General features: G+C 42.1%; 1 protein-coding gene and 1 pseudogene across 1 annotated transcript in view; one reads left to right on the plus strand and one right to left on the minus strand.

The window, feature by feature from the left end:
• The window catches only part of LOC118580631 (meiosis 1 associated protein), a 68,722-nt gene that overhangs the window by 13,435 nt on the left and 28,654 nt on the right, over positions 1-26,633 (plus strand). Inside the window, exon 3 of the mRNA XM_036182484.1 lies at positions 5,307-5,475. Coding sequence (XP_036038377.1) covers positions 5,307-5,475 — 169 coding nt within the window. The remainder of the gene's footprint in view (positions 1-5,306; positions 5,476-26,633) is intronic.
• LOC118580632 lies at positions 12,716-13,454 on the minus strand (annotated as a pseudogene).

Genomic DNA, 26,633 nt, shown 5'->3' on the forward strand with positions numbered 1-26,633 from the left:
TGACAGGGCCACAGGTTACCTAAATAGCTATAGATACATTGTTTCCCACCCCCTTATTGAATATAATTTTTTTCTCATATAATATATCCTGATTATGGTTTCCCTCCCTCTGCTCCTTCCTATTCCTCTCCATTTCCCTCTCATCAGATCCCCCCCTTTCTATCTCTTATTAGAAGACAAGCAGGCTTCTAAGGGATAATAATAAAATAAAAAATAATATAAAACAAAAACTAATACATTGGAGTAAAATGGAGGAGGAGGAGGAGGAGGAGGAGGAGGAGGAAAAGAGGCCAAGAAATCGATAAAGACTCAGAGCCCCACTCATTTGAATACTCAAGAATCTCATAAAAACACTAAACTGGAAGCTGTAATATATGCATAAAGGACCTGAAGGATAAAAAGAGATTGTGTGTGTGTGTGTGTGTGTATGTGTGTAATAAAATTAAAAACTAAGATAATTTTTTAAAACACCATGACATGATGTCGTGATATCATAACATCATAATATAACAATTCTTATGTGCGAGTCTTACATAGATACACAGTGTCATTTATGTGAGGCAAGAATGTAACAGAACTGCAAAGATGAACAGATGAATCCACTGTTTTTACTGGAAACCTCAGCACCTTCTATCAGAAATGGACAGATCCAGTAGGCAGAACAACCTATAGGGTATAACTGAACTCATTAGACTATTCAAAAGTATATAATCAGCATCTATAGAACGTCATTTAAAAACAGACAAATGTATAGTATTCTGAAACTCAAATGAAATACACACAAAGGTTAGCCATACTATGGGCCATAAAGGACTCCCTAGCAATTTCATACAAAAATCATATAGTGTCTGCCCTCAGACCGCAGTTGAATTAAACTAGAAACCAGTTCCAAAGCTAGCTGAAAAGTGTGGTGCACACCGGTAATTCAAACACTCAGGAGGCAGAGGCAGGTGGATCTCTGTGAGTTCAAATTCTATGTAGAGAGTCCCTGTCTCAAAAAACAAAGAGAGCTGAAAAGATCAACACACACACACACACACACACACACACACACACACACACACACACACGAGAAATCTCAGAAAGTTCAAAAATATTTTGAACTAAGAAAAAAATGAAAACACGACTTGAAATTTGTGGGATACAGTAAAAAACCAGTGCTTAAAGGGAAATAGCACTAAATCCATATATTAGAAAAAAATTAGAGTCAATACTCTAAGCTGCCACTTTAGGAAAATGAGGATAAACGAAAACATAAGGTCCAAGTAAGCAGAAGAAAAAGAATAAGGATAGAGCAGAAATCAATGAAGTTGAAATTAGAAAAGTAAAAACTGGCTTTCTGAAGTGATCAATAAAATTGATAAACTCTAGCAAGATTATGCAAAAAAAGAGAAGATATAAAATACTAACATCAAAAATGAGCCGGGCGGTGATGGCACACGCCTTTAATCCCAGCACTCGGGAGGCAAAGGCAGGCAGATCTCTGTGAGTTTGAGGCCAGCCTGGTCTACAGAGTGAGTTCCAGGAAAGGTACAAAGCTACACAGAGAAACTCTGTCTCGGAAAAAAAAAAAAAAAAAAATGGGTTGGGGATTTAGCTCAGTGGTAGAGCGCTTGCCTAGCAAGCACAAGGCCCTGGGTTCGATCCTCAGCTCCAAAAAAAAAAAAAAAGAAGAAGAAGAAGAAGAAGACATTGCTTGCTACAGATCCTATCACCTTAAACAGATAATAAGGAGCACTCTGAATTGTAGACTGGTAAAGATAAAATAAAACATTGTTTTCTTCAAAAGACACACAAAAAGAATTTGCACAACCACCAACAAAACACATCTGAAACCAATAAGCAACTAGGAAGGTTGCAAGCTACAAAGTTAATACTATACAAAAGTCTATCATTCTTCTATATGCCACAATGAACAAGTGATGTTTGAAATAAAAATAAACCCACAATGCTATTTGGCTTACTTATACATACCTATAATCACAGCACTCAGAAGTATTGTATACACTGTAATAAAGGCAGCCCCTTTAAGAAATGGTGCTGGGAAATTTGAATACGCACATGTAGAAGACTAAAGCAAAGTCCTACAAAAACCAGCTCAAAATACGTCACAGACCTTTATGTAAGACCTAAAACATTGAAGCTATCTGAGGAAAATTAAGGGGAAACACTTCAAGATCAAGGCATACACAGTGATTTTCTGAATAAGATTCCAATAGCTCAAACAATAATACAAAGAATTGATAAATGGGTTGTATTAAAGCATTAAATTTAAAAGCTTTGGCTCCACAAAAGAAACAATCAAGCAGGATGGTGGTGGCACCTCCACTATATCCCAGCACTCAGGAGGCAAAGGCAAGCAGATCTCTGTGAGTTCAAGAGCCAGCCTGGTCTACAGAGTGAGTTCCAGGACAACCAAGACTACACAGAGAAACCCTGTCTCAGAGGGGTGGTGGGTGCAAATTCATATATCCTTTTTTTTTTTTTTTTTTTTTTTTTTTTGAGCTGAGGATCGAACCCGGGCCTTGCACTTGCTAGGCAAGCGCTCTACCACTGAGCTAAATCTCCAACCCAACACTTTTCAAATGAAGGAATGAGGCTAAAGACCTTAAGAGATGGCTCACCCAAAAAATCATACAAGTGTCAGGAGGGTATATGAAGAGATCTACATGGTTCGTCATCACAAAATACAAAGGAAAACAGCAAGCACCACTGCCCTCCTATCAGACAAGCCACAATCCAGACTAATGACACCAAATGCTGACAAGGATGTGAGCAACTGAAACTTGATCTAGTTCTAGCAGGAAGACAGTTGGATGTTCCTGCAATGGTTAATATTGTCAACTTGACAGGATCTGGAATCACTTTGGGGACAAACTTCTAGTCATGTCTGTGAGAGAGTTTCTGAACTGGATTAACTGAGGGGAAAACTAACCCTAGGTGTGGGTGGCACCATTCCGTAAGTCAAGGATCTGGACTAATTAGAGAGCAAGCTGAGCAGCAGCATTCACACCTCTCTGCTTCCTGACTGTGGACACAATGTGGCTGCCCCCTTCTCCTGCCATCACGCCTCTCTCCTCCATGATGGACTGCATCCTTTGAACTGTAAGCCAGAATAAATCTTTCCTCCCCTAAGTCACTCCTGTCAGATTTGACCTCAGCAATGAGAAGAGTAACTAACATGGTTTCTTATAAAATGTAAACAAATTTTTACCATACAATCCAACACTTATGGTTTGGGGTTTGTTTTTTGTTGTTGTTGTTTTTTACACTTATGGTTTTGTATCTACCTAAAGGAGTTAAAGACTGTGCCCACACTCCAAGATGATTATATTGGGATTCATTTATGCTTTCCAATCATGGGAGCAACACAGTGTCTTGTCTTTTTTGGGGGGAAGATTTTTATTTTTATTTTATTTTTTTATTTTTAATTTGTGTGTGTGTGTGTGTGTGTGTGTGTAGCTGAGGATCGAACCCAGGGCCTTGTGCTTGCTAGGCAAGCACTCTACCACTGAGCTAAATCCCCAACTCTGATTCTTATTTTTTATTTTGGAGACTTTCATATATGCATACAATGTGTTTTGATGAAATCCACCCCCATTCTCTCCCCTCTAGCATCCCCCCAATCCCCACCAACACTTTTGCTTCCCAACTTCATGTGCCCTTTTTTTAAACCCAAGGTTCATTTAGTACTGCCTATATATGTAAGGATGTAGGGCCATCTACTGGAGCATGGGCAGCCTCTTAGAGGCCACATCTCAAAAGAAAATTGGCGCTCCCTCTCCCAGTGGCCATCAGTTGCAGATAGCTAGAGGTGGGACTTCATGAGCCCCTCTCCTATCTGTGCTGGGATTTTGGTGGCATGTTCTTGTGCAGATCTTGTACATGCAGTCACAGCCACTGAAACACAATGTCTCTCAGTAGATTAATGGATAATACATTGTGGTCCATCCAGACAATGGAATACTATTCAACACCTAAACTAAATGAGCTATCGAGTCACAAAAAGGCATGGAAAACCCTTAAATGTACATTACTAAATAAAAGAAGCCAATATGAAAAGGCTACATTATTTGTAATTCTAAATACACAGGACCCTGGAAAAGGCAAAATTATGGAGACAGTAAAAAAGGTGACTGATGAGCTAGGAATATAGTTCAGTAAGAGAGTTAGCAAGGATAAGGCCCTGGGTTCAATCCCCAGTACTGAAATTTTTTAAAATGCAGTAAGAGGAATGGAAAAATAAGCAAAGGGGATTTTTAAGGCAGTGAAAACATCCTGATGTTTTAGGTAGATGCCATTGTATGTTTGTGCAAACCCATAGGATGTACTACACTAAGAACTTGTCCAAATGTAAACTATGGATTTGAGGTTATTATGACTTTTCAATTGACATGAATTACTTGCAATAAATGTACTGGTCTGGTAGAGGAAAACAAGGAGGGAAAAGCTATTCATGTGTGAGGGCAAGAAGTAAGCACTGTCGTGTCCTTCTCAATGTTACTGTGAACCTAAAACTATTCTGCAACAGTACAGCATTCAGAACTACCACTAGCAATTGTACTTACATCTACAGCCCTCTTTGCTAATTAAAAATACCTACATACAAAATAATTGCATATGTAATTGTCTTCCAGAGTCTCAAAATCCAAGGCAAAACTGATCATTGAAAACATTCATTTTAATGGCATAAAAGATCCTAATTATACACAAATGCCTTAATATTTCTTCAGGTTCAACATACTGGTCAAGGGTTAAGGACATTTTAGAATCAAAAGAAATCATTTCTCTGGATCCATGCTGAGAGAACAGATCCATCTGAGAAGGCAATACATGGAACCACCACTGGGAGAGGCACCATGGGTTCTCTAAGATGTAGGGCACCCTGTTCCTCTGTTTTCCTGTGAAGGCAAACTATTTTGAGCAGAGGAAATGCTACCAGTATTTTTTTTAAATAAAAAAAAATTACCAAGGATGAATAAAAAAAGTCAGAACACACTTATGGTTTCTCCCTGGTGACTGTCTAGGCACCATCTAGGAATTACTGGATTACTGGAAAGGATTTGATGATTAATTGTTCCATCGGAATCTGTCACATGGAACTTTATTTGTATCACTTCCTAGCCTGCTGACTAAGATCAAGTGAAGTTTTATTCCCAAATTAACTTAATTCTCTCTCTTTGTACTAAACACAGTAGCTACTAGCAGAGACTTAAAAGTCTGTCTTCCAGAGTAGATTGTATGGTCCTCACTCTGGGTATCAAGAAAAGCAGGCATCCTCACTATTGCCATGGATTTCATTTTAGATCACTATCCTGACTCCTCGGCCTGGAAAAGAAGTGGTCAGACACCTGGAGGAAGGGCTGAAGGACATAAACCTACTTAGTGTCCGAAGGTTGCAAGTGGTGGAGATCACGAGAGACATCCAAGAGCATGTGGACTCACCGTCCCCCACTGAAGAACCCAGCAGTGGCGGTAAGAATTTTGCTGTTTGCTGTTTCCCAGGCTGGTCTTGACCTAGCAGTCTTCCTGCCTCAAAAATGTTTACAATGGGGCTTTAGAGATAGCTCAGTGTTTACAATCACTTGTTGCTCTTATAGAGGATTCGGGTTTGGTTCTCAGCACCCACATGGTGGCTTGCAACTGTCTGTAACTCCAGTTCTGGGGGATCCCATGCCTGCTTCTGGCCTTAGTGGGCACTGGATATGCACATGGTACACAGAAGTACCTGTAGGTAAAACACCCATACTCAACAAAAATAAAATAAATAAACCCATTATTTTTTAAAGGGAAAGAAGTAGGGTATTATGGCTCATACCTGTAATTGAAGCACCTGGGAGATGGAGGCTGGTAGGCTTGGAAGTGCACACTACATAGCAGTTTGAGGCCGGCTTAGGCTCCATGGGACTGGAGAGAGAGAAACCCAAGTTTCCAGATTTGGTGACATAAAACACTTAGGACAGTGCCTGCCACAGATAGATACCATGTGCTGGTCTTAAGGGTGGGATAACTGAAGTATTTGTAGTGCTTTTTAATATGCCTGTTACTGAGAAAATTTCAAACTCTAGTAATTTACTGTTTTACTAAAAGGAATATATGACCATCAAAATACTTTTCAACTTAGAAGCCTCTCCTAATCCCACAACCCCATTACAGGATTTTTATTTTTGTACATTGCCACTCAGTTGTCCCTGTCACATTTATGTCCCATAGGTGGAATCTGTGTGTGTAATTTTTTGTTTTCATCCAACATAATGTAAAACTTTTACATAGTTCTCATGGGCCTTCGTTTCTGGTTTTTGTCTATTTTTGTTCCTCTTTCACTCTTAAAAGAAAATGAGAAAGTGTTTGCCCAAGAAATAGACACAAACTCTCACAGGGAAACCTGAATGCTTCTTCGCCCTATGCTCTTTGCATGTGAACCAAGCCTGTATCAACAGCAAATTCCTAACGATCTTAATCATCTTAGGATCTAGGAAATTCTGCTAATTCTAGCACCCAAGATGGGCCTCATAGAAGAGCCATAAATCATAGGAGTAATGTTGCTATCTTCTTTGGGGATTTTTGTGTGTTGTTGTTTTATTTTTTATTTGTTATTGGTATGTGCATTTGCACCTATGTGTGTGCACATGCATGTGGAAGTTAGAGGATAACACTGGGGAGTTCATGTTTAGCTCTCCACCTTGTTTCAAAGCAAGGTGTCTCTGGTGTCTGCTGTTCTGTGTAGTCCAGGATAATTGGTGTGCAGGCTTCCAAATGATTTTCCTGTGGCTGCCTCCGAAGAATGCTGGGATTACAGGTGCATGCTACATCTTCCTGTGTGTTCCAGGGGTCAAACTCGGGTTGTTGGGTTTGTGTGGCAAGTGCTTTTTCCCCATTGAGCTACGTCACCACAGAAGTAAGGTCTTTTTTAATTTTTTCTTCTTATTTTCCTTTTTGCTGCAGTGTTGAGGATCAAACCCAGTGCCTTGCACCAACACAAACATTCAACACTGGGCTAAATCTCTAGCTCCTTAGAAATAAATCTTGTGGGCTGGAGAGATAACTCAGCAGTTAAGAGTACTTGATACTGGGGAGGGGGGCACACACACCTTCAATCCCAGCACTCGGGAGGCAGAGGCAGGAGGATCTCTGTGAGTTCAAGGCCAGCCTGGGCTAAAGAGTGAGTTCCAGGACAGGCTCCAAAGCTGCACAGAGAAACCCTGTCCAAAAACAAAAGAAAAGAGTGTTTGATGCTTGTATCAAACTGGCCCCGCAGGCTCATACACTTGCAGGCTTAGTCCCTGCTTGACGAGCTATTTGGACAGGATGAGGAGGTGTGGCCTTGTTGGAGGAGGTGTATCCCTAGAATCTCTAGGCTTTGAGGTTTCAAGCCAATGCCAGGCCTAGTCTCCACCACCACCCCTGTCCCCCCACCTCCCACCCTTGCCTGCTACCCGTGTATCAGCATATAAAGCTCTTAGCTATGCTCCAATGCCATGCCTGTCTGCTTCCCACCATAATGATCATGGTCTAACCCCCACAACTGCAGCAAGCCCTCAATGAAATGCTTTCTTTTAGAAGAGCTGCCTTGGCCATGGTGTCTCCTCACAGCAACAGAACAGTCACTAAGACAATGCTCTTCCAGAGAACCCAGGTTTCCTATATCACTGACTATGGGCAGCTACAATCACCTTTAAATACTCCTCCAGAGGATCCAAGGCCCCCTTCTTGCACCCATATACATATGGCATACATTCACACAGACACACATGCATACATAATTTTTTCAAAAAAGAAAGAAATCTCAACAGGGATCCATATTATGGTACTTCTTGACAGTGCCTAAAGCTTCATGAGTGTACTTTAAAGAAGTTAGAATTGGAACACGATGGTAGATAAAACACTCAATATCATTAGAATTCAGTTCTCCCCAAATTGACCTACTAATATGATTCCAATCAAAATCCTATCAGAGTTTTTTGTCGATTTTGTCTTGGCTTGGTTTGTTTTTTTGTTTTTTGAAACAGGGTCTCACTGTGTAGTTCTGGCTGGCATGAACTTGTGGCAATCCTCCTGCTTCAGCCTCCTGAATGCTAGGATTACAAGTATGTACTGCCATGCCCAGCTTCATTTTGTTTGTTTTGTTTTGTTTTTTGCTTTGCCAAAGCCTATGTTACATATTACCTAGGCTGCCCTGGAAAATAAGATTCTCCCATTTCAATCTCAGAAATGACAAGATTACAATTGTGTGCCACCACACCCAGCTCACTTTTTCTGTTGTTGTTGCTAATCTGATGAGCTAATCCTATGGAAAGTGTGTGTGTGTGTGTGTGTGTGTGTGTGTGTGTATGTGTGTGTGTGTGTGTATGCATGAATCCAAGTTAAGGCACGTGTTAAAACTACGGATTGCCTTGTCAGGTGTAAAGATGATGCATAAAGTTGTTAAATAAGACAGTATTGGGGCTTGTCATACAGGCCAATCACAGATCCTTTGCCTCACATGCATAGTGCTCTGGATATTATACCCAGAACTACACAGAATAACAGATAGCATTGTACTGACACAGGAATGTTGATTTATTCTGTCTGGAGCAGATTATTGAGCCCAGAAGTAGAAAGTCACATGAAAACTTGATATGTGTTGTGGCTGCTATGGAAAAATAATGAAAAAAGATTAATCAATCATTCTAGAACCATCAGCATTCCTTACAGAAAAAAAAAAAAACAGAAATTGGACCCCTACTTTACAAAATGTATAACATTTTAAACAGACTAAAATCCTAAATATGAAAGATAGAATTTTTAGAAGAAAATGTGTAAGGAAACAATTTCTGTGATGGTCAGTGAGGAGAAAAAAGAATTATTTCCCAAATGAGACAGAGTCTGCTAACGATGGAAGACTGAATAAGTGTTCCTGTATTAAAAATCAGAATTTCTGTTTGTCAGAAGACACCATGAACAAAGTAGTCAGAAAAAAATCACAACTACAGCTCTAATCCGTATAACCAGTAAAATACAAATTTGAAATACAAAATTTGAGACATCATCATAAGGCGGAATGTCACAGTGACTGAACCATGGCTATGTAGAACAATGTGAGGAGTAGGGAAGCAAGGAACTAAGGACATCCAGAGGATGGAGATTCTTCACAAAGCTCGGGGCATTAAAACTAAGATACTGTTTCAAGTAGTAAACTGCTCTCTAACAGGAAAAGGATGACAAGGAATGCAGTGTGTCGAGGCTTCCCCTGAAGATCAGAGAACAACCATCAGACAGACAGATCAGCGCTGTTGATGCTATTCTACAGCTCAAGTTAAACAAAAGACTTCATGACTGTCCAGTTATTGTTGAGCTTTAGGAGCTTACACGAACACACATAGTATGTCTTCATTTGCATATAATAAATTTTATAATAGCCTTCTAAAGAATGGGTAAGCAATAAATATGCCAAAACTAAAAAGGCCACAGTGATCAATATCCTTTGGCATCTTGACGGCATCTGTCCAGGTTGACAATCGTCTGCACTGATTGGGTAGCTAAGTTTTGAACCAGTTACAAATCAACTTAACGAGGCTGCCAACCAGCCTACATTTCTCAGCCATGTACACAAGGATATCAGGTTCCTTTGCTAAGTGCTCTCAAGCCATCTGTTTAAAATTTCCTCCCAGAGTTGACCAGGGATTGATGCCAAGCTCCCTTGGAAAGGTATTCTAGCCATATGTGTTCTCAGGAAACACCAAATGTTAACAATCCAAACAAAGAAGGTAGAGATTCATTACTTCTTAGAAGATTCCAGAAAGACCTAGGTAGGGACTGGGCATCCCCTCTGTATGGCAAGCAGTTGTCAGACTCCGGTGTCTCAGGGAATAGGGCAGAATGAACAGCTGCTCATCGAGTTTGTCTTTGATAACTGCATTAAAGTCATTTTCCTGTGGCATTAAGACTAAATTAGAAGCTCTGTTGTGTTTGCTATCTAAAGATTTTTAACACAGACAGACATTTGTTTCATTAACAGAAGTCATGGCCTAAGAAAAATAGCAACCTCCCTTTCATAATTAAAGTAATAGGAATTTAGCAGACTATCTGAAGTTATTTGAAAATTGAGATTTTAAAAGTTTGTCCCTGCCGTTTGAGGAATAATCTACACACCAGAAGTTACAGCCACTCAACACACACATGAGTTTTCATAGTAGTATATACACCTGCAGATCATCACCTGAGACAGGATAGGAAACACTTCCATCATGCTCAAAAGGCCCCTCCTGTCTCACTACAGTCAACCCTACTGGTTACATTTAATATAAGTAGAATCAGACATATATACTTTTGTGTCCAACCTTTTGCATTCAGATATTGAGATTTGCCCATGCTGTTTATATCAGTTAATTTCTTTTTATTGCTGAGTAGTAATATTTTACTTAAATGTTATATTTTTGTTTAACTATTTTCCTGTTAATGGATACTTTAGTTTCCAATTTTTAACTATGAATAAAGCTGGTATAAATATCTATGCACAAACCTTTCTGTATATGTATGTTTTCATTTCTCCTGAATTCTTATCATTCATTTTTTCTCACACATGCACTTTCAACCCATTTGTGTTTTTATATTTAAAGTATATTTGAGCCAGGCATGGGGCAAATGTTTTAAATCCAGCACTCAGAGGCAGAGGCATGTGGATCTCTGAGTTCAAGGCCAGCCTGGTCTACAGAGTGAGTTCCAAGACAGCCAGGGCTAGATGGGGAAACGTTGTCTCAAAAAACAAACCAAAAACAAAAATAAATAAATATATAATATAAATAATAAAATTAAGATAAATAAATAAAATATATTTGTTGTATAGAACATATCTTTATATTCATTCTGATAACCTCTAAGTTTTATTTGTAATGTATAATCCACTAATAATCACCTTAAGTATATAGTTCGTTTTAGGTCTACCATTTTATTTTTTGTTTGTTAACTCTGTTTTTGTTGGTCTTTTTTCCTCCTGCTTTTCTGCCTTTGAGGGGTGTTTAAACATTTTTAAAATAGCCAGGCAGTGGTGGCGCACGCCTTTAATCCCAGCACTCAGGAGGCAGAGGCAGGCAGATCTCTGTTAGTTCAAGGCCAGCCTGGGCTACCAAGTGAGTTCCAGGAAAGGTGCAAAGCTACACAGAGAAACCCTGTCTCGAAAAACCAAAATAGATAGATAGATAGATAGATAGATAGATAGATAGATAGATAGATAGATAGATACATACATACATACATACATACATATGTACGTACATACGTACATACATAAAATTGGGCACTAGAGTAATGGCTCAGCAGTTAAAAGTCCCAAATTCAGTTTCCTGCAGCCACATCAGGTGACTTACAACCACCTGTAACTTCAGCTCCAGGGGATATAACATCCTCTTCTAGCCCCTAAAGGCACCTGAATACACACAGAGAGACATACTCATACACATAATTTTTTTTTTAATTGAGCTGAGTGTGGTGGTGCATGCCTTTAATCCTAGCACTCAGGAGGCAGAGGGAGGCAGATCTCTGAGTTCAAAGCCAACCTGGTGTTTTACATAGTAGATTCCAGGTCAGCCAGGGCTATATGATGAGACCCTGCCCACTCCCCCCCCCCAAAAAAAAACCAGAAAAAGCATATAATTTAGAGATTCATCTTAGAATTCACATTTGAATTCACAAAAATAATTTACATTATTTTTTGCAGCTTCTCTGGGGGGTTATATTATTTATCTTTTGTCTTTTTACAACCTAATTAGAGTTAATATAGTACCATAGGGCTTAAAAATCTATTTTTAAACTTTTTATAGCCTACTTAAAATTAATATAGCACTATTTCATGTAAAATACAGAAACTTCACGACTATGTAGATCTATTTATCCCACCTCTAATATATATTCTTTTACTTGTTTTTTGTTTGTTTGTTTGTTTTTGAAACAGGGTTTTATAGACACCAGACTGGCTTTGAAATTAATATACAGCTGAAGATGACCCTGAACTCCTAACTCCTGCCTCTACCTCTCAAGTTCTGAGCCCTAGGGTTACATATACACTATTGTTTATGCTGTAGTTATCATATGTGTTCAGTGCTCTCAGAGGCCATTAAAGGGTATCAGATGCCCTGGGACTAGAGTGACAGATGCTTGTGAGCTGCCAATGTGGATGCTGGGAATTGCCCTTAACTGCTAAGCTGTCTCTCCAGCCCCTAATCTTAAATCCTGGGTCCTCCATCTTTACCCATATATTTTTGTCACTTCTAAAGCTCCTCGTCCTTTCCTAGACGGCCAAGTTTCCCTTAGATATTAAGTCCTTCCTCTTGAAGGACTTCGGAATTTCATATAGCATGGTTCTGGTAGTGACAGTTCTCCTCATTACTATTTATCTGAAAATGTCTATTCCACCTTTATTCTTGAAGCATATTTGTCTCATACATAGAATTATGGATTGCCTGAGCTGTTCCAGTAATTTAAAGCTATTTCACTGTCTTCTGGCCTCCCCTGGTTTCTATCCAAAAGTGACAGCCCTTAAACCATTTTCAGCTATCTGGAAAGGATCATTTTTCTGACTGCTTTCATGAAACTTGTCTTTGTGTTTGTTTTTGGCAGCTTGATAATACCATAACTAGCATAGATTTCTTCTCATTTGCCCTGTCTGGAGTTCACTAATCTTCTTGAATCTATATGTTCTTTTTCAGGGTCTGATCATTTATTTGTTACTCTTAAAGACTTATTTCTGACTGGACTCAGAAATAGAAGCTCTCAGTGAGGATAACCTACATCTTCTTGCATTCTGTTCTTGGCATTTTTCTTTGGCTTGCTCCATTCTCCTAGACAAAAGCTTAGCAGATTCTGTAGCCGTCCCCTTGTTTTTCTGAATGTGTTGTTTCTTCAGAGCGACATTGGCATCTGTGTTGCAGGACAGGTGGAATGGCGAGACTCTGAACCTGGGTGCTCTGCTTCTAGGCTTACCTTCTTTGTTTAAGGGCTTTCTGACAACCTTTTGGCAGGCGTCATCCTCTCTAGAGAGATTAAGCAGCTTCAGGATGCTGCTAGCCATTTTGGGCTCCAACTGCTGAGGCACAGTAGTATCTGTCAGCCTGGGAATAGCCTTTTCTCCCTTTTGACAAAACTGAGAACTCAGATTGGCATCCACAATGCCAAACAGACTTGTGCTTCCGCTCTCCAGCTCCCCTTGGTCTATAACAAGAATGCCACTTACTCAACAGCAGGTACACTCTGACATGAGTCAAGACACCTTGCCTCATGGGAAAACCTTTTTTGCCATCCCCACCACTGATGCAGACAACATAATCCTTCCACTCTTCACCAGAGCATTAGCAGCTACTTCTGTGGCCCCGTGCTCCTCATAGATAGAAAGTATGAAGTTGGCACTCCTCATCCACTTTGACATGTTTTTCAATATGTTTCTGATAGCTGCTGACTGGGAAGGAAATATACAGCTTCATCTTGACATAGCTGACCACTTAGGAGGCTCCAGGAAAAAGAGCTTGAGTCTATATGCTTTATTTTTCTTTTTAAGACAGGGTCTCACTGTGTAGCCTTGGCTGGCCTAGAATTCAATTTGTTGATCAGACTGACCCCAAATCCACAGAGACCCACCTGCTTCTGCCTCCCAAGCACTGAAGTTAAAGGTGTGCACCACCATGCCCTACCAAACCTATATGCTTAAATCCATAACCTATATTGAAATTTTTTGCCATTATTTCTTCAAATATTTTTGTGCTGTATCTTTTCTTCTTTTCTAGCACTCCAATTACCCATATGTTAAAGTAGCATGTGCCTCCTCTTCTGATTTCTGTTGTTGTTGTTGTTTTTTCGAGACAGGGTTTCTCTATGTTGTTTTGGAGCCTGTCCTGGATCTCGCTCTGTGGACCAGGCTGGCCTCAAACTCACAGAGATCTGCCTGCCTCTGCCTCCCGAGTGCTGGGATTAAAGGCGTGTGCCACCACCACCTGGCTTTTCATCTGATTTTATAGTGCTGGGAACCAAAGGTTTTGTGCATGCTAAGCAAGCTCGCTACCAACTGACCTGTGTCCCTAGCCCCTGTCTGTTTTGTTCATTTTCCTTTCTTCAGGTCTTTACGTCGCTCACTTTTCCTCTAGCATTTTCATCCTGCTTTTGAGCCCATGTAAACATTTTTGTTTAGATGGTGTATTTTTAAGCTCTAACATGTAGTAGGTAGCCATTCCAGCTTTGATCTGGAGGTTCCAACCCCCACTGAGGCTTCAGTAACTGTCACGCCTACAAGGCAGGGCTGAGGGAGGCCCCTGAAGACCCTGGCAGGATGCACCGGATCGCTTGGTTCCTGGACCCTGGATGCTAGAGGTAGACCGAGCATAGTTCTCCAGAGAACACTGCCGGACTGCACCACACCTTTCCCAGACCCTGTAGCCTATCCCTTCACTCGTAAGTTACCCCACAAAATAAACCTCTCTTTTAACTACATGAAGTGGCCTTAATAATTTCACCATTATCTGGTGCCCAACATGGGGCTCGAACCCACGACCCTGAGATTAAGAGTCTCATGCTCTACCGACTGAGCTAGCAGCCAGTCCTGTGGTGAGCAAACACTCAAATTCTCAGTCCCATTCTTTTTATACTTGTTTTGCTTCTTCTTCTTGTTGTTGTTGTTGCTGTTGTTGTTGTTGTTGTTTGAAACAAAGTCTCATTAGGTAGTCCTGGCTGCTGTGGAATCCACTATGTAGTAGTATGTAGCCTGGCCTTGACTCAGCCTCCTGGGTGCTGGAATTAAAGGTGTGTGCCACCCTGCTTGGCCTCAGTCCTGTTCTTTAAGCCTAAACTCTAAGCTCTGTTCAGTTTTCCCCATATGTGTAATGCAAGGGCCAGCTGGGGCCTCGGACTGAGTGTAAGCACATCATTCAGTGCTCTCTGGCTCAGTTTCCTCACTTATAGAGACCCTGGTTCGCCTGTTTTCTTCCTCTGACAAAGTCAGTGAAAGAGACTTTTCTCTCAAGGTTTGGGCCGGGGAGACGGCTCAGTGCTTATATACAAACATGAGGACCTAAGTCTGACCTCCAGCCCTCATGTTAAAAGGCCAGACACCGCAACACCTCCTATAGTTCCAGAACTGGTGAGGTGGAGGCAGGAGGATCCTGGAGGTTACTGGCCAGTCTAGCCAAAATGGTGAGCTACACATTCAGTGAGAAACTCTATCTCAAAAATAAGGTGGAGAGCAATAGAGGAAGACACTGCAGTTGACCTCTGACCTCTGCTCATGCAAGCATGGGATCACACACCTGCACACACATACATGCCCTCCCCACACACAGAAATAAAGGAATACATGTTTGGATTAAAACCTAAGCCAATCTAAGACTTGTCTCAGCAAGTAAAGGTACTTACTGCCAAGCTCAAAGACCTGAGCTCCATACCCTAGTTCAGTCTCTAGGAGAGAACCAACTCTTACCATCAGACTACCACATGCACACCTACACACACACACACACACACACACACACACACACACACAACTATTGTTGACAAGATGCTAGTTAGCTATGATGTCAAAGGCAACTGAAAACTAGGGGAAGTACTAGGATTTGTAACACGGGACACCTAAACACAAAGTTACAACAGCTCTTTTAGGGGGGAGTTGTAAATAGCTTTGAAATTTTTATAGAGGTTTCTTTTGAGCCACCAGATCCTCTTTTATGAACACAGTGTCCTGAAAACACTCTTCCAGTGGTGCAGATATGCACAGACACATGCAGAATCACAGTCGTGCAGCCTAGGTGTGTGTGCATGCGCATCCTTCCGGATTTTCTTCGGTTTCAGAGACCTTTTCAACTTTTTCTTACTCAACTTAGCTCACTAGGCAAGCTCAATGATCCGAGTTCAATCCCTGGATTGCACAGTGAAATTAGAACACTGACTCCCAGAAGTCATGCTCTGACCTCCACACTTGTTTCCTGGTCCATGTGCAGCAGTGTGTGCCTGCTCGCACACACAAATAATGATAATTAATAATAAAATTTTAAGTGTTTAAAGGAGACAAGATGCTCTGCTGAATTGTTGGGGCCAGACCATCAGACTGAATGTCTTCCCAGCCCTTTCCACAACCACCCTTTCCTGTCCTCCTCTCTCACCATGGTGCCTGTGGAAACACTACTGCCCAGTCAGCTTTACATTTTTTATTATCAGTTTACATTAAATACTTTTCTTTTGTTTTGTTTTGTTTGAGACAGGTTTTCTCTGTAGCTTTGGAGTCTGTCCTGGACTAGCTCTGTAGACCAGGCTGGCCTCGAACTCACAGAGATCCACCTGGCTCTGCCTCCCGAGTGCTGGGATTACAGGCGTGCGCCATTACCGCCTGGCCATTAAATACTTTTAAGTTGTGTGATATGTAAATTAATGTCTGCATGGGTAATAAAAGACTTTTGTTTTTGAAACTGGGTCTCTGACTGCCCTGGTACTTGCTACCTACCCCATAGCCAAATGCACAGAAATTCTGCCTCAGTCTCCCTAGTACTGCAGTTACAGGCACGTGCCACTGGAGGATTTTTAAATATCTCCTAACTAGTGTTTACCAAGCCAAACAATACTTACTCTGTTTGTATGTTTTATTGATACGGGGGAGATGCATGGGGCAACACAGACTCAGATGTCACCCTCCTTTGAGACAGGCTCTCTGGTGGGTCTAAAGCTCACCGGTTAGACTAAACCGGCTGTCCAGTGAGCCCCAGGTATCCTCCTGCCTCTGCCTCTCCAGTGCTTGAATTGCAAGCATGCACCACCACGCCCCAGCATTTTCACACAGAATTTGGGGATTGAACTTAGATCCTCAGGCTTATGAGGCAAAAATTTTTTACCAACTGAGCCATCTCTGTGGTGGTATTATGTTCCCTGAAATATTGTGCACGCTAATAAACTTATCTGGGGTCAGAAAACAGAACAGCCACAATATTAAACATAGAGGTTAGGCAGTGGTAGCACACACTTTTAACCCCAGCATTCCAGAGGCAGAGATCTACCTGGATCTCTGTGTGTTTAAGGATACAGCCAAGCATGGTGACTCATGCCTTTAATCCCAGGGAGTGATGGCAGAAAGCAGAAAGATATATAAGGCGTGAAGACCAGAAACTAGAAGCATTGGCTGGTTAAGCATTCAGGCTTTGGAGCAGCAGTTCAGCTGAGATCCATTTGGATGAGGACTCAGAGGCTTCCAGTCTGAGGAAACAGGATCAGCTGAGGAACTGGCGAGGTGAGGTAGCTGTGGTTTGTTCTGTTTCTCTGATCTTCCAGCACTCACGCCAATAACTGGCCTCAGGTTTGATTTTATTAATAAGGACTTTTAAGATTCCTGCTACACATCTCCCCAGCTCCAAATGGTACTTTATACTTTAGCATATCTCAGTCACTACCAAGCAACTTCTTTTACATAGGGTTTCATTTTCTTTTAATAAAATGAAAATAGGAGCATTGAGATTCATAGTTAAAGTACTTTTTCTTCCAATGTGGATCATATATTTCATTGACATTTTCAGCACACATGGAAAAAGAAAAAGAAATGGCGGGGCTTTTAGTGTCTAAAATGTTCCCATTTAAGTAGACTTCAGAGAGAGCTTTTCGTCTTTATGCCCAGGAGCTGCACAGTGCTTTCAAGTCTACAGTGCTGCCAGGTGTCCAGTGCCCTTAGTTTCTATTCAGTGAGCTCTCAGCCTGGGCATCACTATCATTTCCAGCTTACAGCATTGGTTACTTTCCTGTAGCTGGAATAAAATACCATGACCAAGGTAATGTATAGCAGGAAGAGTTTGTTTTGGCTTATGATTGCAGAGGGGGCAGAGTGGGGACAGCATGGCAGCAGGCAGCAGACATGCAGCAGACACCAGGCACAGCACCAGGCACCAGGCACCAGGCATGGCAACAGCAGAGCTCACATCTTCAAACACAACCACAAAGCAGAAAGGACAAACTGGCAGTAGATCCAGGCCTTAAGCTCTTCAAGCCCACTCCAGTGACACACTTCCTCCAGCAATGCCACATTTCCTAAACCTCCCCAAATAACACCATTAACTGATGACCAAGTATTCAAATCCTAGACTGTAGGGGACATCCCACTCAAACCTCCACACAGATATAAGAGTTGAAGTTACAGAGGCAAAGTGACTGGCCTGAAGTCACAGAGAAACTATTCAGCAGCCTGGCATTGAAGCATTTACTGAACCCTGCTGTGTGCCAGGCACCAGGCTAGCCCCGGTGACACGGGAATGGACAAGGTGCCAGGAGTGACACACAACAGCATATATATATATATACTCTGGTCCAGCTAAGGCCCCTCTGACTACTACATCTGTAGCATCCAGAGAAGGCACAGTCACAGAACCCAGTGCAAGCTTAGCTGTCAGGGAATACTGCTAAAGGACAGTCCCCATCCGTGTCCCCTTAAAACACAGAAACCAAAGAACAGGAGATTCGGGGACTAGGGAGATGACGTAGTGGTTGTCACTAAGCCTGATGACCTGAGTTTGACCTATCATGGTGGAAGGACTGACTCCTGCAGGTTGTCCTCTGACCGCCATACATGTGCGCGCACACACACACACACACACCAAATAAATAATTTTTTAAAGAGAGCTTCAAGGGCTAGAACTATGGATTACTGGCTAAAAGTATGTCAAGCCCCTGCAGAGGATGGGAGTTCAAGTCCCAGAACCCACATCAGGTAACTCATAACTGCACATGATTTCAGATTCAGGGGATCTAATGCCTGTGGCCTCCACAGGCACCTTCATTTACAAGCACAAGTCCCCACATATTGTATATATAAGTATACAGAATAATAATAAATCTTGGCTGACAGCTTAAGGCTGACAGAGACTTTCTGAGACTCTGGTAAAGGCTAAGTGCCCGACCTCTTTCCCTACCCAGCACAAACGCTCATGACACTGTATGCAATTTCAGAGTTCTCACCCATGTCTCCCAAAGGCAGGCCACATCAGTGCTGTTGATACAGCAGGGCTGATCTCTAGGCCCTTGTGGGAGTAGTTATGAGCTGCAGGACTGTCTGGGAGCTCCATTTTCCTGGAACCACCTAAGGCCCACTAACTTAGACATTTTATGTCAAGAAAAATACAGTCATCTAATAATACATGTGTAGAGTCCCATCAAAAACACACTTCAGAGGGCTGGAGAGAAGCCTCAGCGGTAAGAGGGTTCTCACCCTTCCAGAGGTCGGGGTTTGCTCTTCAGCACCCACTGACAGCTCATGGTAGTCTGTAGATGCAAGTCCAGGGCTTCTGCAGGCACCCCACACACATGAAACACATACATACTTTCAGGTATACACACATACCCAGAGGATACAACATTTTAAAAGATACACTTGAGTTGTGTGATACTGCTTTAGAGTTGTGTAGGCTGTAGGCATTATCTGACCCCCCTGCTACCCTACCTCCAACTCCCAACCCCCCTCCTTAGAGCTTAATGAGCTCCGTGGCCTAGCTGCTTATGGCCACTAGGGGGCAGAATGGGTCCACACATAGACTATGAATGCGGCCTCCTGTGGAGACAATGACTCAGGCAAGGCTACAGAACACTTGGCTGTAGTTTCACTTAGGCACCCTGTCAAGGGGGCCTGTTTCATCAGACACAGAATGTTCTGCCTTCTAGCCAATGTGGGAACTGCTCTTCAGCATCTAAGAACAGTATTTTCTCTCCAATGCCCAGGTTTAGCACATTTAGTTATCTGGATGAGTAACACTGCATTAGGTGCTGGTGTTCTTACATATGATGAAGCAGAAGCCAAGGACAACAACGACCAACAACAGCAAGAAAAATAAAAGCATTTTTTTTTTTTGACCTATGAGAGTGGATCATTCTGTAGAGAGAGAAGAGGGAATGGGCTGGGCATGTAGCTCAGTTACTAGCACGCTTATCTCACACACACACAAAGCCCTGGGTTTGGCCCTCAGCACCACGTAAACTGGGTACAGTGACGAATGCCAATCCCTATCATCCCCACACCCAGACAGTATAGACAGGAAGATGAGAAGTTCAAGATCACGTGCCTACATGATGGGTGTGAGACCAACCTGGGCCCTACGAGACCCTGTTTTATCTCAGCGTGACAGTGACAGGGAGAGGAGGCGGAGGAGGAGGAGGAGGAAGGTTGGACCTACTGCATGCTATTTGTAATCATCTCACACTGTGGTGCTTCATGGAAACTAGGAAATAGGTTAGTGTCCCCACCCCAGAACACACAACTAACAATATTCAAAGGCACAGTTCAAGTCCTGGTCTTTCCACTAAATCTCACTGCCTTTCATAAACTCAGGAGACTAGACCCTTCAGAAGAAATAAATGCGTATGATGACCCTGAGAGTGTAACACAGGAGAATTAACATAATGAGTGAGATCAACACTGTATAAATAAAGCCCACAGTCGGTCCTAATTAAAGCAGACAAAGGAAGATAATTTCAACCCAGCTCCTGGACGAAGTTCTGAGTCAAATGCTGGAGGAGGCGCATGCCAGGGATTAACAGAGTAATAAAAGTCCTAAGGAAGGAAGGAAGTCATGTGACAGGGAGACTAACTTAGCTGAAGCAGAGGAGTCACAGGAAAACAAAGGGAGGCCCTGAACTGGGGGATGGGGAGGGTGTACAGGGGAAGAAGGCTCCATTTCAATGGAGAAGACCAAATGTGTCCCCCAGTCACAACTGTGACCACACAGAATGCAAAATGAACTGTACTCCCTGCCAACATCCCCTACAAACAGAGGGTAGATCAGGACATGTAGCAGGTGTCATTTGAACTTGATCTTGAAAAATAGGACGTCAACAGGTAGCAATGAGGAGAAACAGCCTAGGCCATCACAGGAAGAGGAGGGTGGGATCTCTGGGGAACGATGGGTCATACCAAGCGCTCCAAGGTGAGTAGGTGACAGTGGAGTCGAACCTGAGTCCTTCGGAAGAACAGCCAGTGCTCCTAACAGAGGAGCCGTCTCTATCCTGTCCCTGAAGGGATGCCGCTCCTTCTGAGACAGCGGCGATATGAAGACTCAGACCTGAAGCGCAGCACCACTGTGGACACAACATGAGTTTCTCCAAAGGAGAAAGTTCTGCTGTTACTGTTCCTGGAGTACATAGGTTAAAAAGTTAGAAATGAGGCTTGGAGCCGGGCAGTAGTGGCACACACCTTTAATCCCAGCACTCTGGAGGCAGAACCAGGAGGATCTCTGTGAGTTCAAGGCCAGCCTGGTCTACAAATCGAGTTCCAGGAAAGGTGTCAAAACTACACAGAGAAACCCTGTTTCAAAACATCAGAAGGAAGAGAAAAGAAAAAAAAAGAAGGAAGGAAGGGAGAGAGAAAAAAAAGAAGAAATGGGGGGTTAGAGAGATAGCTCAGCAGTTACAAACACTAGCTACTCTTCAAGAGGTCTCAGGTTTGCTTGCCACCAATTCCCATCACCCACAAGGTGCCTCACAATCATCTGTAACTCCAGCTCCAGGGGATCCAATGCCCTTTTCTAGCCTCCATGGACACTGCACACACATGGCCCCCAGACACATATGCGGGCAAAGCACCTATACACATAAAAATAGATTAAATGTTCAGAAAGTTAGAAACATGAACAATGAACATGGCTGGGGAGGACTGGCTGCCTGGCTCACCTGATGGCATGGCACTTTCCATCGTAGAGGTGCCATGTTCAAGGACTGGTTATTCCAAGTGGCTTTGCCAGCACCCTCTCAGGCATTTAGTTTCCCAAGCTCAGAACTAATGGAAAAGCTAGAATATTTTAGAGAAAGAATTGTAGCTGCCATAATCCGCAAGAGCAGAGATGACACCCACATCTGCCACTGGGACATGTGTAGGAGCCACACTTAGAGAAGGTCCCCGCACTCCTGTTGCTTCATCGATGTTCCGCTTCTGGTGAGTTTCCCCCTGTCCACTGTGCATGTCCATCCTCGACTGTACAACAGGACCGTCAGTAAAAGCTACTGCAAAGTCTTGCAGTTTGCATGTCATCTTTGTGCAGGGCATCATGCTTGTCTTTTGTCTTGTTCTAGTTTTAGTGTATTTGCTGTTAAAGAAAACATTTCTCAGGTTGGGGATTTAGCTCAGTGGTAGAGCACTTGCCTAGCAAGCACAAGGCCCTGGGTTCAGTCCTTAGCTCCAAAAAACAAAACAAAACAAAACAACAAAAAACAAAACAAAAAAACACTTCTCTCTCTCCTCCTTTTTTTTTCTTTTTCTTTTTTTTTTTTTTTTTTTTTAAGATGTGGTTTCACTGTGTTTCTCTGGCTAACCTGGAAGACTCTATGTAAAACAGGATGGCTTTGAACTTACAGAGATCCATTTACCACTGCCTCTGGCATGCTAGGTATGAGCCAGCAAACCCACCTTCATTCATTTCTTCTTTAAAAAACAACAACAACAACAAAAACTGTTTTTCCATGGTTTCACCACTCCATGTTAAATTCATAGTTTTAATTACTTTAGGAAACCCTTTTGTTGCTATTGTTGCTATTTCTAGTTCTTAATATGGATAATGATGTCTTGTCTCCCCATTTCCCAGTGTTAGAGTTTCTAATCTTCTACCCTTTATACTCACTTCTTTGAGCCTCTCTTTTTTTAAATCTATTTTTACTTTATGTGTATGAATGTTTTTGTATGTATGTGGTGGGGGCCCACAGAGGCTCCCTAGTAAGGCCTTACTCAAGGTCAGAAAGTCTGAGCTTGCTTTACCCAGCAGGACTGCATAATGGGATGATTTTACCAAAGGGATGGTTACCAGGTGTTTTAAAGGGTCTACACTTGTTGGTATTATGTGCCTCGACCTTGAAAGAGGGAGGTCTTTTGCGCCTCCCCTTGCTGATGTATAAAAAGCCGATCATGAATAAACCCAGGGCAACTGGGTATTGACCCAGGACCCTTCCAAAGCTATCCTGTGTCTCTGTCTTTCTCTCTGTCTACATCTATATATCTTCTATTATTTCTCAATTCCTCACTCCTCCCCACCCCACCAAGAACCCTTTGACAAGTTGGAGCTGGCCTCCAACAGTATGTGCATCACATGTGTGCCTGGTGCCTGGGAAAACCAGAGGGTGGCCACCTGGATCCCCTGAAAACTGGGGTTGAGGCAGTTATTAGCCAAAGTGCAGGTGCTGGGATTTGAATGCAGGTCTCCTAGAAAGGCAGCCAGTGCTCTTAACCACTGAGCCACCTCTCCGGCCCCTCAAGTCCATTTCTTTAGTTCTGTACTTGCCCTCATAGCTTTAATAGCTCTTTTGCCTCACTAGGGGAAAGCTGCTCACTCATCCCCCAATCATGTCACTCAAGTCAAAGTTCAAAGGCTTAGAAAAAAAGAACAATAAACTATCAGTTGTTCACCTATGCCGTCACCAAATCCATGGAATTTTTTAAATATTTCTTTGGCAATATCTTTGTGCTTATTATCATAGTACTATAAGACACGATGGAACAGATGAGAATTTGAGAAAGAATGCTCGAGAATAATGCTGCATTTAAAATTCCACAGGGGCAGCCGGGCGATGGTGGTGCACACCTTTAATCCCAGCACTCAGGAGGCAGAGCCAGGTGGATCTCTGTGAGTTTGAGGCCAGCCTGGTCTACAGAGTGAGATCCAGGTCAGGCACCAAAACTACACAGAGAAACCCTGTCTCGAAAAACAAAACAACAAAAAAAAAAAAGCCACAGGGACAGAGAGTGGTGTGCTCCTGACAAAGTGAAAGAAAGAGCTAGCAATGAATAAATCTGCATAACTATTTAGCAGAGTTGATCATGCTGGCCAGAAAAAAGAAACAAAGTGTGATTGCTATCCTTGTCTGCTGCAGAAGTCCTGGAATGAGCTGTGAAGTCATCTAACAGCCCTCACCTCCTGTGTCGAAGCCAGCACACTACTGGACTGAACCTCCTTTGTTCTGGTGGTGGAGAGTCTGCCACCTCTACCAACTTGTCCTCAGGAATGTCGTTCTAGAAATAAACGGCCCGGCATTCATGAGTCACACACAGAAGTTAATTCATTTGAGCCACTGGCTTTTCTTAGGCCCTTTGTATCTCAGCAAGCCCCTCAGGGTTTCTCCTTAGCTCTTCCCTCACGTCCGATGCCCAGGCTTTCCTTCACTGCTTTCTATTTGACTTTCCCTGACAACTGTTACCTGCAGACCCAGATAACAGAGGCAGAGGTAGATCTGGCTGAATTCAGAAGTACTCTGGGAAAGCCTGTCAACTCACCTACCCAGAGACATTCATCACATGCCAGCCCAGCCCCTCCTCTTTATGTCAAACACACTTGTAAGACAGTGTGCCAATGACTTACTCCATAATCTGTATCATAAGGTAGAGCCCAATACAATCGTTCATCTTTTTTCTTTTAAATGTGCAGATTCATTTTAAGAGATAATAATTAAATTTATAAATGACAACATAAAACTGATATGGTCCTTGTTAATAACTAACCTGCATTGTTATGTAATTTTTCATACATTTTATATTCTGGAATATTTTAGTGTTTTCTTTTGTTTGTTTGTTTGTTTGTTTTGTTTTGTTTTGTTTTTTTATTTTACCGGAGCTGAGGACCGCAACCACTAGTGTGTGTTTTTAAAAGATTTATTTTATTTATTTGGTGTGTGTGTGTGTGTGTGTGTGTGTGTGTGTGTGTGTGTGCATGCCATGTTTGTGCAGGTACCTGTGAATGCCAGAAGAGGACATTGGATCCCTTAGAGTTGGAGTTTCAGGTGTCTGTGAGTTGCTGGAACTGAACTCTGGTCCTTTGCAAGAACAAGCATTAACTGCTGAGTCATCTCTCCAGACCCTTAGGCTATTTTATAACAGTAATACACAATTAAGATAAAAAGTAAAGAATGTAGGAGTGTGACTAAGAAGGGAATGTGTCTCAGAACCCTGCCCATTTCTGCTCCCCAACAGCTAACAGTTGGATGGTGGCAGCCTTTCAGACCTTTATAAAGAACGTGTGCACTTATGCAGATAGTTTTATGTCCACACACATGGGGTCATATCTGCCCTACAACTTCCTTCACTGCCTCTTCTAGATTCCCATGTTGGTGTATTTCTCTTTAAATGCTAACAGTTACATAGTACACACCAGTTTGAGTGTGTTGTAATTTGTTTAAGCATTCCTCTATTGATGGACATGAGACTTGCTTCCTGTTTGGAGTTTGATTGTTGGTATGACAATGCTATGCCGAATGTCTTTGTATATGTCTACTGTGTACGCTCCAAGACTGTGTCTAGGACAGATCCTGAAACATACACTTGATGTGTCACAAGACAGGTACACTTAAAGTTCATAATTTTCAAAATTTATAATTAAAAAATTAGATGTGTGATGGTTCATGTTTATAATGCCAGCAACTGGGAAGCAAAGGCAGGAGGCTCATGACAGGGTCAAGGCCTACTCAACACAGTGAATGCTGGACCAGCCAGAGCTACAGAGCAAGACTCTATCTTGAAAAAAAAAAAAAATGTTTAATTAAAAATTAAACACTTAGATGGGTGTGGTTTTGTGCATGTTTTTAATCCCAATACTTGAGGTAGAGGCAGGTAGATCTCTATGAATTCAAAGCCATCCTGATCTACATAGTGAGATCTAGGAAAGCCAAAGATGCACAGTTAAACCCTGTCTTGAAAATAATAATAATTACAATAACAACAGCAATCACAATTAGATGCTTGGGCTGGAGAGATGGTTCAATACTTGCTGTTCTCCCAGAGGTTCCTGGCACACGGGTAGCTCATAACCATCTGTAACTCCAGCTCAGGGGAAGCAGACACCTCTTCTGACCTCCACAGATACTTGCATTTGCGTGCACATACCTACATACACACATACACATAATTAAAAACTAAAAACAAGTGGCTGGATAAATGACTCAGCAGCTAAGAGTACTCTTCTACATTCAATTTCCAGCACCCTCAAGACAGTTCACAGCAGCTGTCTGTACCTTTAGTTCTAAGGCATTTGATACCCTCTTTGCCCTCTGTGGGTGTCAGGCACGTTTGTGATGCACAAATTTACACGCAGACAAAACACTCAAACACATAACTATTTTTAACATTTTTAGCTTTAATTTATTATTTTACATGTATGAGTATGTTGCCTGCATGCATATATGTCTACCACATGCATGGCTAGTGCCTGCTGAGGTCCAAAGAGGGTGTTAGATCCCTTGGGACTTGAGTTACAGTTTTGAGCCACCATGTGGGTGCTGGGTATCAAACCCAGATCCTCTGCAAGAACAATGCTCTCAACAGCTGAGCCATCTCTCCAGCCCCAATATGTAAATATTTTTAATTAAAATAAATCTATTTTAGAAATAATTGTAAAGACTTATTTGTATTTTTAATTATGTGCATGCCTGTGTGAGTGCATGTGCCCTTGGAGTTTAAAAGAGAGAACAACAGACCCCAGGAATCACAGGCAGTGTGCCACCTGATGTAGGTGCTAGGGGTTGAATAAGGTCCTCTGCAAGAGCAGTACATACTCTTCATAGTCATCTTCCCAACCTCACCTTCTGTCTCCCAAAAAAAATCTTAACGTAAATAATAAGATTTTTTTAAACAACCCCCCAAAAAACAAACAAACAAAAAACTACTTTAACGACCATTTTCCTTTCTT

The sequence above is a fragment of the Onychomys torridus genome, chromosome 3, assembly GCF_903995425.1.
Source record: "Onychomys torridus chromosome 3, mOncTor1.1, whole genome shotgun sequence".
NCBI classification, from domain to species: domain Eukaryota; kingdom Metazoa; phylum Chordata; class Mammalia; order Rodentia; family Cricetidae; genus Onychomys; species Onychomys torridus.